This window comes from Sus scrofa, chromosome 6 (genome assembly GCF_054392235.1).
Source record: "Sus scrofa isolate SSC_HxYL_T2T_F1_AM1 chromosome 6, Sscrofa_HxYL_maternal_Yorkshire_Landrace_v2.0, whole genome shotgun sequence".
Lineage (NCBI taxonomy): Eukaryota > Metazoa > Chordata > Mammalia > Artiodactyla > Suidae > Sus > Sus scrofa.
Genome location: NC_139388.1, coordinates 76,950,794 through 76,963,985, shown reverse-complemented (window position 1 = coordinate 76,963,985; position 13,192 = coordinate 76,950,794). Strand labels below are relative to the sequence as shown.

The 13,192-nt window shown below is 42.0% G+C and overlaps 1 protein-coding gene across 20 annotated transcripts in view; it reads right to left on the bottom strand.

Moving 5' to 3' along the window:
* Window positions 1-13,192, bottom strand: part of VPS13D (vacuolar protein sorting 13 homolog D) — a 256,641-nt gene that overhangs the window by 95,696 nt on the left and 147,753 nt on the right. For all 20 annotated transcript variants that reach the window (XR_002344906.2, XR_014807064.1, XR_014807062.1 and 17 more), the window contains one exon: window positions 12,402-12,550. Coding sequence is in view for 6 of the 20 variants with exons in the window: in XM_021095374.2 (XP_020951033.1) it covers window positions 12,402-12,550 (149 nt within the window). In the remaining 14 variants the exon portion in view is untranslated. The remainder of the gene's footprint in view (window positions 1-12,401; window positions 12,551-13,192) is intronic.

Sequence of the window (13,192 nt, the reverse complement as noted above, 5' to 3'; positions counted from 1 at the left end):
CTAGATTTCAGTCTTTGTAAATATTGGTCTATTTCAGTCTTTATAAGGTCTGGAATGACACTTCAGCAGTCTCAACTGAAGACCAACTCCATTTCTCCACTTTTAATCTCCAGGGTACCATAAAACCACTAAAAGATCTATTTAGATTTTTTTTAGCCTCTTGGCTGCTACTTTTTGCATGGCTTCTCTCAGACTGCTTAGAAATTGGCACCAGCCTCAAGAAATAAAAGAGCTCAGACTATCAGGATCTCTGTTCTACCTGTCCCTTCTCTGTAAGGTATGAGCCCCTCCACACCTGTAGTCAATTAATCTTCAACAAAGAAGGCAAGAACATAAAATGGAGAAAAGATAACCTTTTCAGCAAGTGGTATTGGTCACATGTAAATCATTGAAGTTAGAACACAACCTCACACCATAAACAGAAGTAAGAATGGCTTAAAGACTTAAATATAAGACATGACACCATAAAACTCCTGGAAGAGAATACAGGCAAAACATTCAGTGACGTAAACCATACTAATGTTTTCTTAGGTCAGTCTCCAATGGCAACAGAATTACTAAAAGCAAAAGTAAACAAATGGGACCTAAGCAAGCTTCTAAGCTTTTGCACAGCAAAGGAAACTATAAACAAAACAAAAAGACAACCTATGGACTGGGAGAAAATATCTGCAAATGATGTGACCAACAAGGACTGAATTTCCAAATATGATATGAAGCTCATACAACTCAATATCAACGACAACAAAAACCCAATCCAAAAAGGGGCATAAAGGCTCACCAAGAAAAGAGAACCTCCCCAAAACAAAATAAGAAATGAAAGGAAAAATCTCAACTGATATACAGAAATACAAAAACCATAAGAGAATACTATGAACAATTATATGCCAACAAATTTGACAACCTAGAAGAAATGGACAACTTTCTAGAAACATACAGCCCACCAAAACTGAATCAAGAAATAAGATAATTTGAACAGACCAATCACTAGAAGTAAAAGAGAATCTATTATAATAATAATAACAAAAAAACTCCCTATGAACAGTCCAGGATGAGATGGCTTCACAGGCGAATTCTACCAAATATACAAAGAACTTATACATATATACATACATATATATATATGTATGTATATATGTACTTGTGTGTGTGTGTCTGCCATTTTTTTTCCTTGGGCCGCTCCCGTGGCATATGGAGGTTCCTAGGCTAGGGGTCCAATCGGAGCTTTGGCTGCCGGCCTACGCCAGAGCCACAGCAATGCAGGATCTGAGCCGTGTCTGCGACCTACACCACAGCTCATGGCAACGCCAGATCCTTAACCCACTGAGCAAGGCCAGGGATCAAACCAAAACCTCATGGTTCCTAGTCGGATTCGTTAACCACTGAGCCACAACAGGAACTCCACAAAGAACTTATATTGATCCTTCTCAAACTATTCCGAAACACTGAAGAGAAGAGAACACTCCCAAAGGCATTCCATAAAGTCACTATCATCCTATTTCAAAACCGGACAATATCACAAGAAAAGAAAATCATAGGCCAGTATCTTTTTTTTTTTTTTTGGCTGCACTTGCAGCACATGGAAGTTCCCAGACCAGGGGCTGAACCTGCATGACAGCAGCAATTCAGGTCTCTGCAATGAAAATGTTGGATCCTTAACCCACTGTGCCACAAGGGAACTCCTAGGCCAGTATCTTTGATGACTATAGATGCAAAAATTCTTAACAAAATTCTAGCAAATCAAACCCAAGAACACAAAAAAGATCATATACTACAACCATGCAGGAGTCATCCCAAGATCACAAACATGGTTGAATATACACAAATCAATCAATACACCTCGTTAACAAAACAGAAGTCAAAAACCAGATGGTCATCTCAACAGGTGTAGAAAAAGCATTTGACAAGCATTCACGATAAAAACTCTTACCAAAGTGGTTATAGAAGGAACATAGCTCAATGTAATAAAAACAATTTATGACAGACCCACAGCCGATATGATATTCAACTTAGAAAAGCTGCTAAAATCTGCTAAAATCTGGAACAAGGCAAGGATGCCCTCTCTCACCACTTCTTTTTTTTTTTTTTTTTTTTTTTTTGTCTTTTGTCTTTTTGTCTGTTGTTGTTGATGTTGTTGTTGCTGTTGTTGCTATATCTTGGGCCGCTCCCGCGGCATATGGAGGTTCCCAGGCCAGGGGTCTAATCGGAGCTGTAGCCACCGGCCTACGCCAGAGCCACAGCAACGCGGGATCCGAGCCGCGTCTGCAACCTACACCACAGCTCACGGCAACGCCGGATCGTTAACCCACTGAGCAAGGGCAGGGACCGAACCCGCGACCTCATGGTTCCTAGTCGGATTCGTCAACCACTGCGCCACGACGGGAACTCCTCTCTCACCACTTCTGTTCAACATATTACTGGAAGTCCCAGCCACAGCAGTCAGACAAGAAAAAGAAATAAAAGGTATTCAAATTAGAAGGGAAGAGGTAAAATTGTCATTATTATGCAGATGATATGATACTATATATAGAAAACCTTAAGGACGCATAAAAACTACTTATATGATAAAGAAAGTCAGCAATAGGATACAAGATTAACATTCAGAAATCAGTTGCATTTCTGTTACTAACAATGAAATATCAGAAAGGGAATGTAAAAAATAAAAAAAAAAGAGTACCTTTTAAAACTCACCAAAGGCAGAGGGGAACAGGAATAAACCTGGCCAATGAATGAAATGAAAGACTTATTACACTGAGAACTATAAAACATGAATAAAGGAAATTAAAGAGGGTTCAATGAAATAGAAAGATATCCCACGCTCTTGGATTGGAAGAATTAATATTGTTAAAATGGCCATACTACCCAAAGCAACCTACAAATTTAATGCAATCCTTATTAAATTAACCATGACATTTTTCACAGAACTAGAAAAAATACTCCAAAAATTTATATGGAACATTAAAGACCCAGAATTGCCCAAGGAATCCTGAAGAAAAAAAGCAAAGCAGGAGACATAACTCTCCCAGATTTCAGACAATACAAAAAAGCTACCGTAATCAAGACAGTGTGTACAAAAACAGACATACGAATCAATGGAATAGGTACTGGTACAAAAACAGACATACAGATCAATGGAACAGAAAAGAGAGCCTGCAAATAAACCCACACACCTACAGTTAATTAATCTTTGACAAAGGAGGCAAGAAGATAGTCTCTTCAGCAAGTGGTGCTGGGAAAGTTATAAATCAGTGAAAATAGAACACAACCTCATACCATGCACAAAAATAAACTCAAAATGGCTTAAAGATTTAAACATAAGACATGACACCATAAAACTCCTAGAAGAGAACATAGGCAAAACATTCTCTGATACAAATTGCACCAATGTTTTCTTAGGTCAGTGTCCCAAGACAACAGAGATAAAAACAAAAACAAATGAGACCTAATCAAACTTACAAACTTTTTCACAGCAAAGGAAACCTTTAAAAAAAAAAAAAAAAAAAACCTAAGGAAAGGGAAAAAACAGTTTCAAATGATGCAAACGACAAGGGCTCAATCTCCAAAATATACAAACAACACATACAACTCCACAACAAAAAAACCAAACAACCCACTCGAAAAAAGGACAGAAGATCTACATAGACATTTCTCCAAAGAAGACATATGGATGGCCGGTAGGCACATGAAAAGATGCTCAACATCACTCATTATTAGAGAAACGCAAATCAAAACTATAATGAGGTACCCATCACTTCATACCCCCAGTCAGAACGGCCCTCATTTAAAAGTCTACAAATAGCAAATGCTGCATAGGGTGTGGAGAAAAGGGAACCCTCTTACACTGGGAATGTAAGTTGGTACAACCATTATGCAAGACAGCATGGAGGTTCCTCAGAAAACTAAAAATAGAACTACTATATGATCTCACAATCCCACTCCTAGGAATATATCCAGACAAAACTACAATTCAAAAAGATACATGCACCCCTATGTTCACAGCAGCACACTCACAATAACCAAGACATGGAAACAACCTAAAGGTTGTTTGACAGATGAATGGATTAAGAAGATGTGGTACATATAACAGTGGAATACTACTCAGCCATAACAAAGAACAAAAGAATGCCATTCTCAGAAATGTGGATGCAACTAGAGATTCTCATACTAAGTTAAATAAGTCAGAAAGATAAAGACAAACACCATATATCACTTACATGTGGAACCTAAAATATCACACAAATGAACCTATCTACAAAACAGAAACAGACTCAAAGACAAAAAAAAAAACAGACTTGTGATTGCTAAGGGGGAGAGCTGGGGGAGAATGATGAACTGGGAGTTTGGGGTTAGTAGATGCAAACGACTACATTTAGAAAGGATAACCAACAAGATTCTACTGTATAACACAGGGAACCGTATCCAATCTCCTGGGATAGACTATGACGGAAAATAATATAAAAAAGAATATATATATCACTGAGTCACTTTGCTGTAGAGCATAAATTGGCCCAACACTGTAAATCAATTATCCTTTAATAAAATTTTTTAAATAAATGAAAGGTCAAGAACCATATTAATTGGAAAGAAAACATAATACACAGCAAAAGAAAAGAATTACTGAAAGCAAGGCAGCCTATCAATAAAATCACCTTACACGAAAAAAAAGGGCAGCAGATCTAAACAGATATTTCTCTAAAGAAGACATACAGATGGCAATAGGCATGAAAAGACATGAAAAGATGTTCAAAATCACTAATTATTAGAGAAATACAAATTAAAACTACAATGAGGTATTGCCTCACATCAGGCAGAATGGCCATCATTAAAAGTCAACAAATAACAAATGCTGGAGAGGGTGTGGAGAAAAGGGAACCTTCCTACACGGCTGGTGCGAAACTAAACCGATGCAGCCATTATGGAAAACAGTACAAAAGTTCCTTTAAGAACTAAAAACAGAGTTAGCATATGATCTAGCAATCCCACTCCTGGGTCTATATCTGGAGAAATCTCTAATTCAAAAAGCTATATGCACCCCAGTGTTTATAGCAGCCAAGACATGGAAGCAAACTAAATTACCATCAACAGCTAAATGGATAAAGAAGATATGCTTGGGCATGTGCGCATGGGTGCACATGTGCGTGTGTGCACGTGTACACACATACACACCCCCTGGAATATGACTCAGCCACAAAAAAGAATGAAATAATGCCATTTGCAGTGACATGGATGGACCTACAGATTATCATACTAAGTAAAGCAAGTTAGACAAATACCCTATGATATCCCTTATGTAGAGAATCTAAAATATGATACAAATGAACCCATTTAGAAAAGAGAAACAGACTCAAAGACTTGTGTTTACCAAAGGGGAAAGGAGGTGGGGACGGGATAAACCAGGAGTCTGGGATTAACAGATACAAACCACTATATATAAAACAAATAAACAAGGTCTTACTGCATAGCACAGGAAAGTATATTCAATATCGTGTAATAACATATAACGGGAAAATATGAAAAAATACATATACATATGTATAACTGAATCACTTTGCTATGCACATGAAACTACCACAACACTGTAAATCCATTATATTTCAACGGAAAAAAAAAAAAAAAAAAAGATATGAGTCCTTCAATTACCAGCTCTCTTAACAGCAATGGAGTCTCACTTCTGCTTTCCCAGCCTCAAGAGACTGCCCAAAGCTTTACTCACATTCTGGCTTTTGGCAGCTGCTTTCGGCTTCACTTCTCTACCTTTCTCCTCACACCACTTACAAATTACAACTGTCTCAAAAATAAAATCAGAGCAAATGCTGGGCTCACCTTATCAAGTTTCCCTCTTCTCATAAATCGTGGACCCTCAAGTACTGGCTGTCTTGGTAGCTTTCCAATACCTTCAAACAGACTTTTTGGGGTTTTTCAATCTAGCTTTCTTTTCAGTTTTCGGTTGGTTTGGGTCTGCTATAAGCCAGTTAACCATTTATGGATACAGTCTAGTTTTCAATTATATTTTTATTTAACATGGTCAACATTTGAAGGATTTTAGAGAGCATGCCAAATGATCTTTTTTGAATGGAAAAGCACTTTTTCATGCTAATAATGTTAGGAAGTCTCTGATCCACTTGGAATTTATCCTTATGTAGAGTGTGAATAAAAACTTAATTTTCTATTTTTCCATATGGCTCTCTAGCTAGTCTAAGTGCATTTATTAAAATATCTATTTATTTCCCAGTGAATTAAAGTGTCTTTACATTAAAATCTCATGGGCAATTTAATAGACTTTCTCTTTTCCTTTCTCACTTATTTTTTAATCCTTTAGCATGTCTGCCTTAAATTCTTTTGGAACACGAGCACGTTTAGTTGAAGAAACTGAAGAAAACATAGATGAAATTTTCTAAAATAAGAGCGGGAAAACTTTTTATTGTTTTTGTTGTTGTTGTTGTTTTCCCACAACTGTGGCATATGGAAGTTCCCCAGCCAGGGACTATATCCAAGCCATGGCTACAACCTGTGCCACAGCTGCAGCAATGCTGGATCCTTAACCCACTGTACCAGGCTGAGGACTGAACCCACGCTGCCTCAGAGACAACATTGGATTCTTAACCCACTGCACCACAGCAGGAACTCCCAGAAAAATCTTGTTGTAACTCAAAATTCAGATCAAAAAAGGCAAAAGATTGACACGTTTTACAATTTAAAATAAGAAACTTTTGCATGATTTAAACACACACACACACACACACACACACACACACACACACCAAAAGCAAAATAAAAAGACAAATGAAAAACCAAAGAAAAAATACTTGCAACTTATATCAAAGACAAAACTTATATAAAGAGCTTCTAAAATTTGTCTTCTAAACTTATATCAAAGACAAAACTTATATAAAGAGCTTCTAAAATTAGGTAAGAGACTAATAAAATGATCTTTTAAATGTGCAAGTGGAAAGTTCCCTTAGGTGCAGTGGGTCCGGCACTGCTGCAGCTGTGGCACAGGTCAAAACTGCAGCTCGGGTTTGATCCCGGGCCTGGAAACTTCCACATGCCACAGGTGTGGCCAAAAAAAAAAAAAAAAAACCAGAAAAGGACATGCTATATGACCAGTCAATTTATCCACAGAGGGGGAAAAAAAAAATGGCCCTTTTTAATAAACATGTGGTCAGGAGAAGAGAAAAAACAAACATAAAAGTAACAGAAGAACCAGAAAGGAGAGACATCCAGACCAGGGAGGCCAGCAACATCCAATACAGCTGAGGACCCTACAGAGATGAGCCAAAAGGCAGCTGGATCCGGCACCCTGGGTAGTCTCTAGCAACCTCCTACTAAACAATTTCAGAACAAAGCATTTCAAAGATTACGAGCATCCTCAAATTAATCCAGCCTAACACTCCCATTTCTTTAAATAAATAAGACCAGAGAAATGTTAGGTGGCAGGCCTAAACCCCTGCAGCTAGTTAGGAGTTAGGAGTAGACTCTGGACTTGAACATGCTCGTTTCCACAACAGCAACTACCTACTAGGTGGAAGGCAGGAAGACCAGACTAGAGAATTACTTCATTTCTCCTGGAAGACTCGCTGCTCTTCACTCTTGCATGCTTCCCCCAGCCACGTGGTGCATGACGAGGGGGGCAGGCACGACCTTCCCCACTGGACTGACAGAGAAACTGAGGCCCTGAAGCCTTAAGCACTTTGCTCAGAGTCACACAAGAAATGTGCTGGGAAAGACAGGTCCTGACATCAGTTCAGCCGCTGTTGGTTTTGTCGGTACAACTCGGAGCATTACTTTCTTCTCAGAGAAGAGGAAATGAGATCAAAACAAAGGCAAAAGGCCAAAGCTTTTACCCCAACTTCCTCCCTGCAGCCAGATGAGGAAGAAGAGCCACACGTGATACAATGACTTTAAAACCTCCACTGAGCGGTCGAAACCCTCAGGAAAGACACTGGCCCCTTTCTGAGTGGCTGCGCTTTGTCTGAACCACAGAGATGTTCTGGCCCCTTCGGTAGAAAACGATCTTGACCTGGTGCCACTCTGGGGCCTCCCGCGTTTGAAAATGCTGAGACAGGACGGGTTGCTGTGAATTACTCTGCCACCTTCAGGTTGTTCTGGCGAGTCAAAGGGAGGGAGGGGAAGGACCCAACAGGGCTTTTTCTTGTGGTGACTAAATGACTAATCAAATACAGTAGTATACAAAGTTGATGCCTATTTACTCAAGTAGCAGATGGTTTCCTGTTATAAAATGGATTCTGGAGAAAGCAATCTGTGCTCCTAAGTTCCTAATAAAAATAGGAAACTGTCCATTCCTACCTCCGCCAGACAAAAACCTGCTGAAGTCTTCCAGAAACTTTATGGAGTTGAAAGAAGAAATACCTGCCCATATTGCATCAGGTCTCGGATCACAAGCTAGTCCCTGGGCCATGTCCTTTCCTTTCTTAGTTTATCCTGCACTAAACAAAACTGTCTGGAATTCATTCTTTAAAGGTTTATTTATGGTACATAGAGACTGTTTATGTGAAGCAGGGTATTTGCCCATTTCCCTCTTGGGACAGTGTTTAAAACTACAGGGATATTTCCCTCTCTGGCACTTTCTGAAATACAATTAACAATACCGAATCTTTTTTCCTTTTAACAAATCTGGTTTTTATTTAGGGAGGGGAGGAAAAAAGTAAAGGGTCTGAAGTTTCCCAACAAATTATTTCAAGCCTTTGAGAAGACAGTTTTAGGCTTTTTAAATAGTGTCTTTGTCTGAAATTCCCCCTCACCCCCACCCTCTTGCTCTCTGACCATTAAAATGTGGGTTTTCTTCCAAACTAGATTGCTCAATTAAAGCCCTTCTTTTGTAATACCCCAATGCACTAAATGGGAAAAGGACTGCTGTAGGCCACCTTGTGAAACCTTTTAAAGGCTCCTGGACGCTTTTGATCTTTAAAAAAAAAAAAACAGAAGAGCATATAAACTACCTGGCATTTTCAATATTACTCTGCTACTCTCTAACATGCAACCTCGGGAGAATAATGGAGAAGCGGGCGGGCGGAGGGGGGGGGAGGTTGGAATCGACGCTCTCATCTCTGCATTTGTGAGATGGAACTATTATCTCCCTCTCCTTCCAGCACAGAGTAAGGAATCCAATTGAGAGAGCAGACGTGAAGCTGCTTTGAGTCCTTCTGAACAGACACTCTATCTGGCAATACCGTACCCTCGGTGTAAACCTGAAGAGATTTCCCTCTGAGGTTTCTGACAGCCCCGCTTCTGGCCTGGAGTCAAGAGAATCAAGATAATTATTCCTTCAACACCAAAGACATGGTTACCTTTTAGTCAGACTCTTGTGATTCCTGTTCTGGGACAGGATTCCATTTCCTAAGCACATACTTTCAGCCGTTACATATTCATCTCAAGGAGCCGACTGCTCTTCCTAAGAGCTACTAATCAAGGGATATTACTCTGTTAGAAAACTCTTTGAATAAATGACATTATTTTATGAGTCCCAGACTCCACTAGGAGAACTCAAGACACGATAAAACGGTGACTTTCATAAGCTGAGAACTTCACTCTGATGTCCCAATTCCCAGCACCCTGGGTGAAATAGGAACGTGCCACACCCAGGGTGCCCCCGTCCCACACCTCAGAACGTGGCTGCTCCACTGAATTTGTTTAGCAGCCGTTTGGAAAACGCCTTGACGATGTCCCTTCAATATAGTGTCAAGTGAAACATTCAGCCTAAACGATTCCCAGTATATCCGATGCAAAATATCATGTAAACATCAATACCATGTAACTGGGGGTCTTGCTGTTTCTTTTTTTTCATTTTTTTCATTTTTAATTTTTTTGTCTTTTTAGGCCCACACCCATAGCACATGGAGGTTCCCAGGCTAGGGGTCGAACTGGAGCTATAGCTGCCAGCCTAGCACAGCCACAGCAATGTGGGGATCCAAGTCGTGTATGCGACCTACACCACAGCTCTCGGCAACGCCGGATCCTTAACCCACTGAGTGAGGCCAGGGATTGAACATGCGTCCTCATGGATGCTAGTCAGATTCCTTTCCACTGAGCCAAGATGGGAACCCCCGGAGCTGTTTTGACTGTGGAAAACCATGCCGCATTCATCAGTCTAGGGGTGCATTTTCTACTGGGAGCAGTCTGGGAGGAATGGTTAGGTGTCTGCGTTTCTTAGTAAGCTGATTTAAAAAACAAGAAGTCCTTAGCTCTCAGGAAATGCTTGACATTGGTTTGTTGGGTGAGTGCCAAGTGTTCTGGGGGGAATATACACTTTATCAAATAAACCCATTCCAAAGGGTCACACAAGTCAAGTGGATACTTGTGGATATTAGCAAGATAGTGGTTTTCCCATGGCTTTCCCTCCACTCCCATGCTAATTATAAGTATATTTAGTCTCCTGGGAAACATGAAGTTAAAGCAAATTAAGAAGAGAGGACAGTCCGTCGAGAAGGCACGGTTCTCGGGATGGTCGCAGAAGCAATTATTTCTCCCTGGTCCTGACCAGCACTCCCAACTGCCCGTCCTGTGTGCTGCCTTAAGGAGGCAGTCCCCCTCGCCCTGTCCTCATCCAAATATGAGCTGACGGTGACCAGACTACTGTTACCTGGAAGTCTAGTTTAGAAGCTGTGAGGTGGCAAACCGTGAGCCCCATGGGGCCCACACATGGGTTTTGTTAGGCCCACAAGGTTTAAAAGCAAAAACAAAAACATTCGAATTGGTTGCCAACATTTAAAAACCAGGAGATTCCACATAAAAATCCAGATTTCCGGCTTCACTTTAAAATTCCAAAGGCCTGGCAACACTGGGCTCCCATTACCCTGAGATGCTGGCTGGAGCTGCGCTGCGCTGCCCCCTTCAGGTGAAGTGAGTGCACTCTGCAGCAGGGCCCCCTGGCTGGCACTCTGGCCCAGCCCCTGGAGGCACGTCTGTCACTTATCTGTGCACGGCTTGAGCTATCCCTGTTCAGAAAGAGACAGCACCTTGAGGCATCTTAAAGGAGGCAGCATGGGCAGAGGGCAAGTCTTGGGCTGGTGGTTAGTGGGGAGGTAGATGCCTCGACAACCGTCTTCGAGTGCAATGGAGGAGAGACCCGGGAGGAAGGGGTGCGAGCTGCAGGGGGGCAGGTGTAGACCCCACCTAAGCAAAGACTCCCCAACAACCCCTTGGTTCTACTCCTGCTCCTATCATGACCTGTCTCCGCAGGCATCCGTGACAAAACCCTGCGAACTCCAACATCCTGGGCACCAAGTGAGGGGATGCTGAAGGACCCACTGAGCTCTCACCTCCCCATTCCTTAGGTTCTGGGGGGCACTGCAGGAAAGGGAGAAAGACAAATGGGCTTCCGAGTCAGACAGGCTTGGATTTCAAGTCCAGCCCCACCCCTTAATTGCCATTGTCTGGACGGCAGAAAACAAAGACGGTGTTCACCTGCATCTGCCAAGCGCTCGTGCAGAGGCTCTGCAGGAGTGTCACATCCTGGCGTGGCGTCGGGGAGGCCATGTCTCAGTGGCCAGTGGCCCCATCCTCCTCGAAGCAGGCAGACACTTCTACTGCCAACCATTCGAGAAGAGGTGGCTACTTAAGAAGGGGGGGAGAAGGAGGGCAGGCAGGTCTGGAACGCAAAGGGAAGATAACAGCTGGGTGGCAGCGTGTGTCTGGAGTCTGGGAGCGGCCCCAGGAAAGGAGGCATTCACCTCTTTGAGAAGAGCCAAGAGCTAAGCAGAAGGCACATGGGGCTTTACACTGTATTCTGTGTTTACTCGCTTTTGTTACTCTTTAGTCTTCAGCAAAGTCGTACTTAAACGTTAAAAAAAAAAAAAAAAGGAAATACACAGTTGACCCTTGAACAACACGGGTGTGCACTGCATGGTCCACTCAGGTGGATTTCCCCAACGGTAATTACCATGGGGCCCTTGGACGCACAACCACACACATGGAAGGCTGACTGTGACCCACGTGCAGATTTTCGACTGTGAGGAGCGGCGGAGCTCCCAACCCCCTCCCTGTTCAAGGGTCAGCTGTAGACACGGACATATACACGGGAACTGATAAACCTTGTCAAAAAACGAAACCGGTAAAAATATCTGCTACAAATGATGATGCTGGACAGAAAAAGCAAGGAGTAAACACTCATTCTTTCCCATGGAAAAGTCGTCTTTTTTTTTTCCTCTTTTTTTTGGTCTTTTTTGGCCATCCTGAAGCATATGGAGCTCCCAGGCCAGGGATCAGATTGGAGCCACAGTCGAGACCTAAGCCACAGCTGCGGCAACACCAGGGCCCTAACCCACTGTGCCTGGCTGGGGATCAAACCCGAGTGCCCCGTGGCTCTCAAGACACCGCTGATCCCGTCGTGCCATAGCGGGAGCTCCAAAATGTCATTTTTCAAACTTACCCAGCTGTCAGCTCACCTTGAGATCCAGGGGTAGCTTGTTGGAGGTGAACACACTCAGCTTGATCTGGGGGATGCTGATTTTGAGATTTTCAAAGTAGTATCGAATTGGTGTCCCACCTTGTTCAACTGTCTTTTCATGAAGGTTTTCATCATATTTTTCCACCTCTGGTACAAAGACAGAAGCGTTTTTTTTTGAAAAATAAACTCCTGAAGTCGCATGATTCAAATACTTTTATTCACATTGCAAAAAAAATTCACAGAAAAATGTAAACATCCACTCCTCTAAATTTAGCTTTTCAGGGTTCAGTGATATGTACAGTATCCTGATGCCATTTCTTTATAAAAGCAGATCTGGTTCATGTTGTTTATCAAAAAAGTACAATAGCTTAATCTTTTGAGTTGCGACTCTATGCCATCTGGCAGATATCACCTCTGGAAAAAACGACCCAGGTGGGAAAGCCAAAGGTCACGGGCGTGCTTGCTGGCAACACAGCCGTGTTGTTATTATTATAAACGACCCAGATCATCTGAATTTATTTCATAAAATGATATCCAAATAAGCATTCAGAGCATAGTCTGAGTCATAATGGACAACACGACCATTTAAATGGGGGATCTGAACAGAACAGAATGCTTTAGAAAGAGAGAGGCTGCGGGCCGTAAAGAACCGACATCATGACACGTGGCGGGCGCTCTCTCTCAAACAGTGGGCATCGCTTCAACAGCACAGTGGCGACAGGCTTCTCACTTGCTGTCTCCAAAAGCAAAGAGGAGGAACGTGGGCTAAAACATGGCCATGTGCTCGTC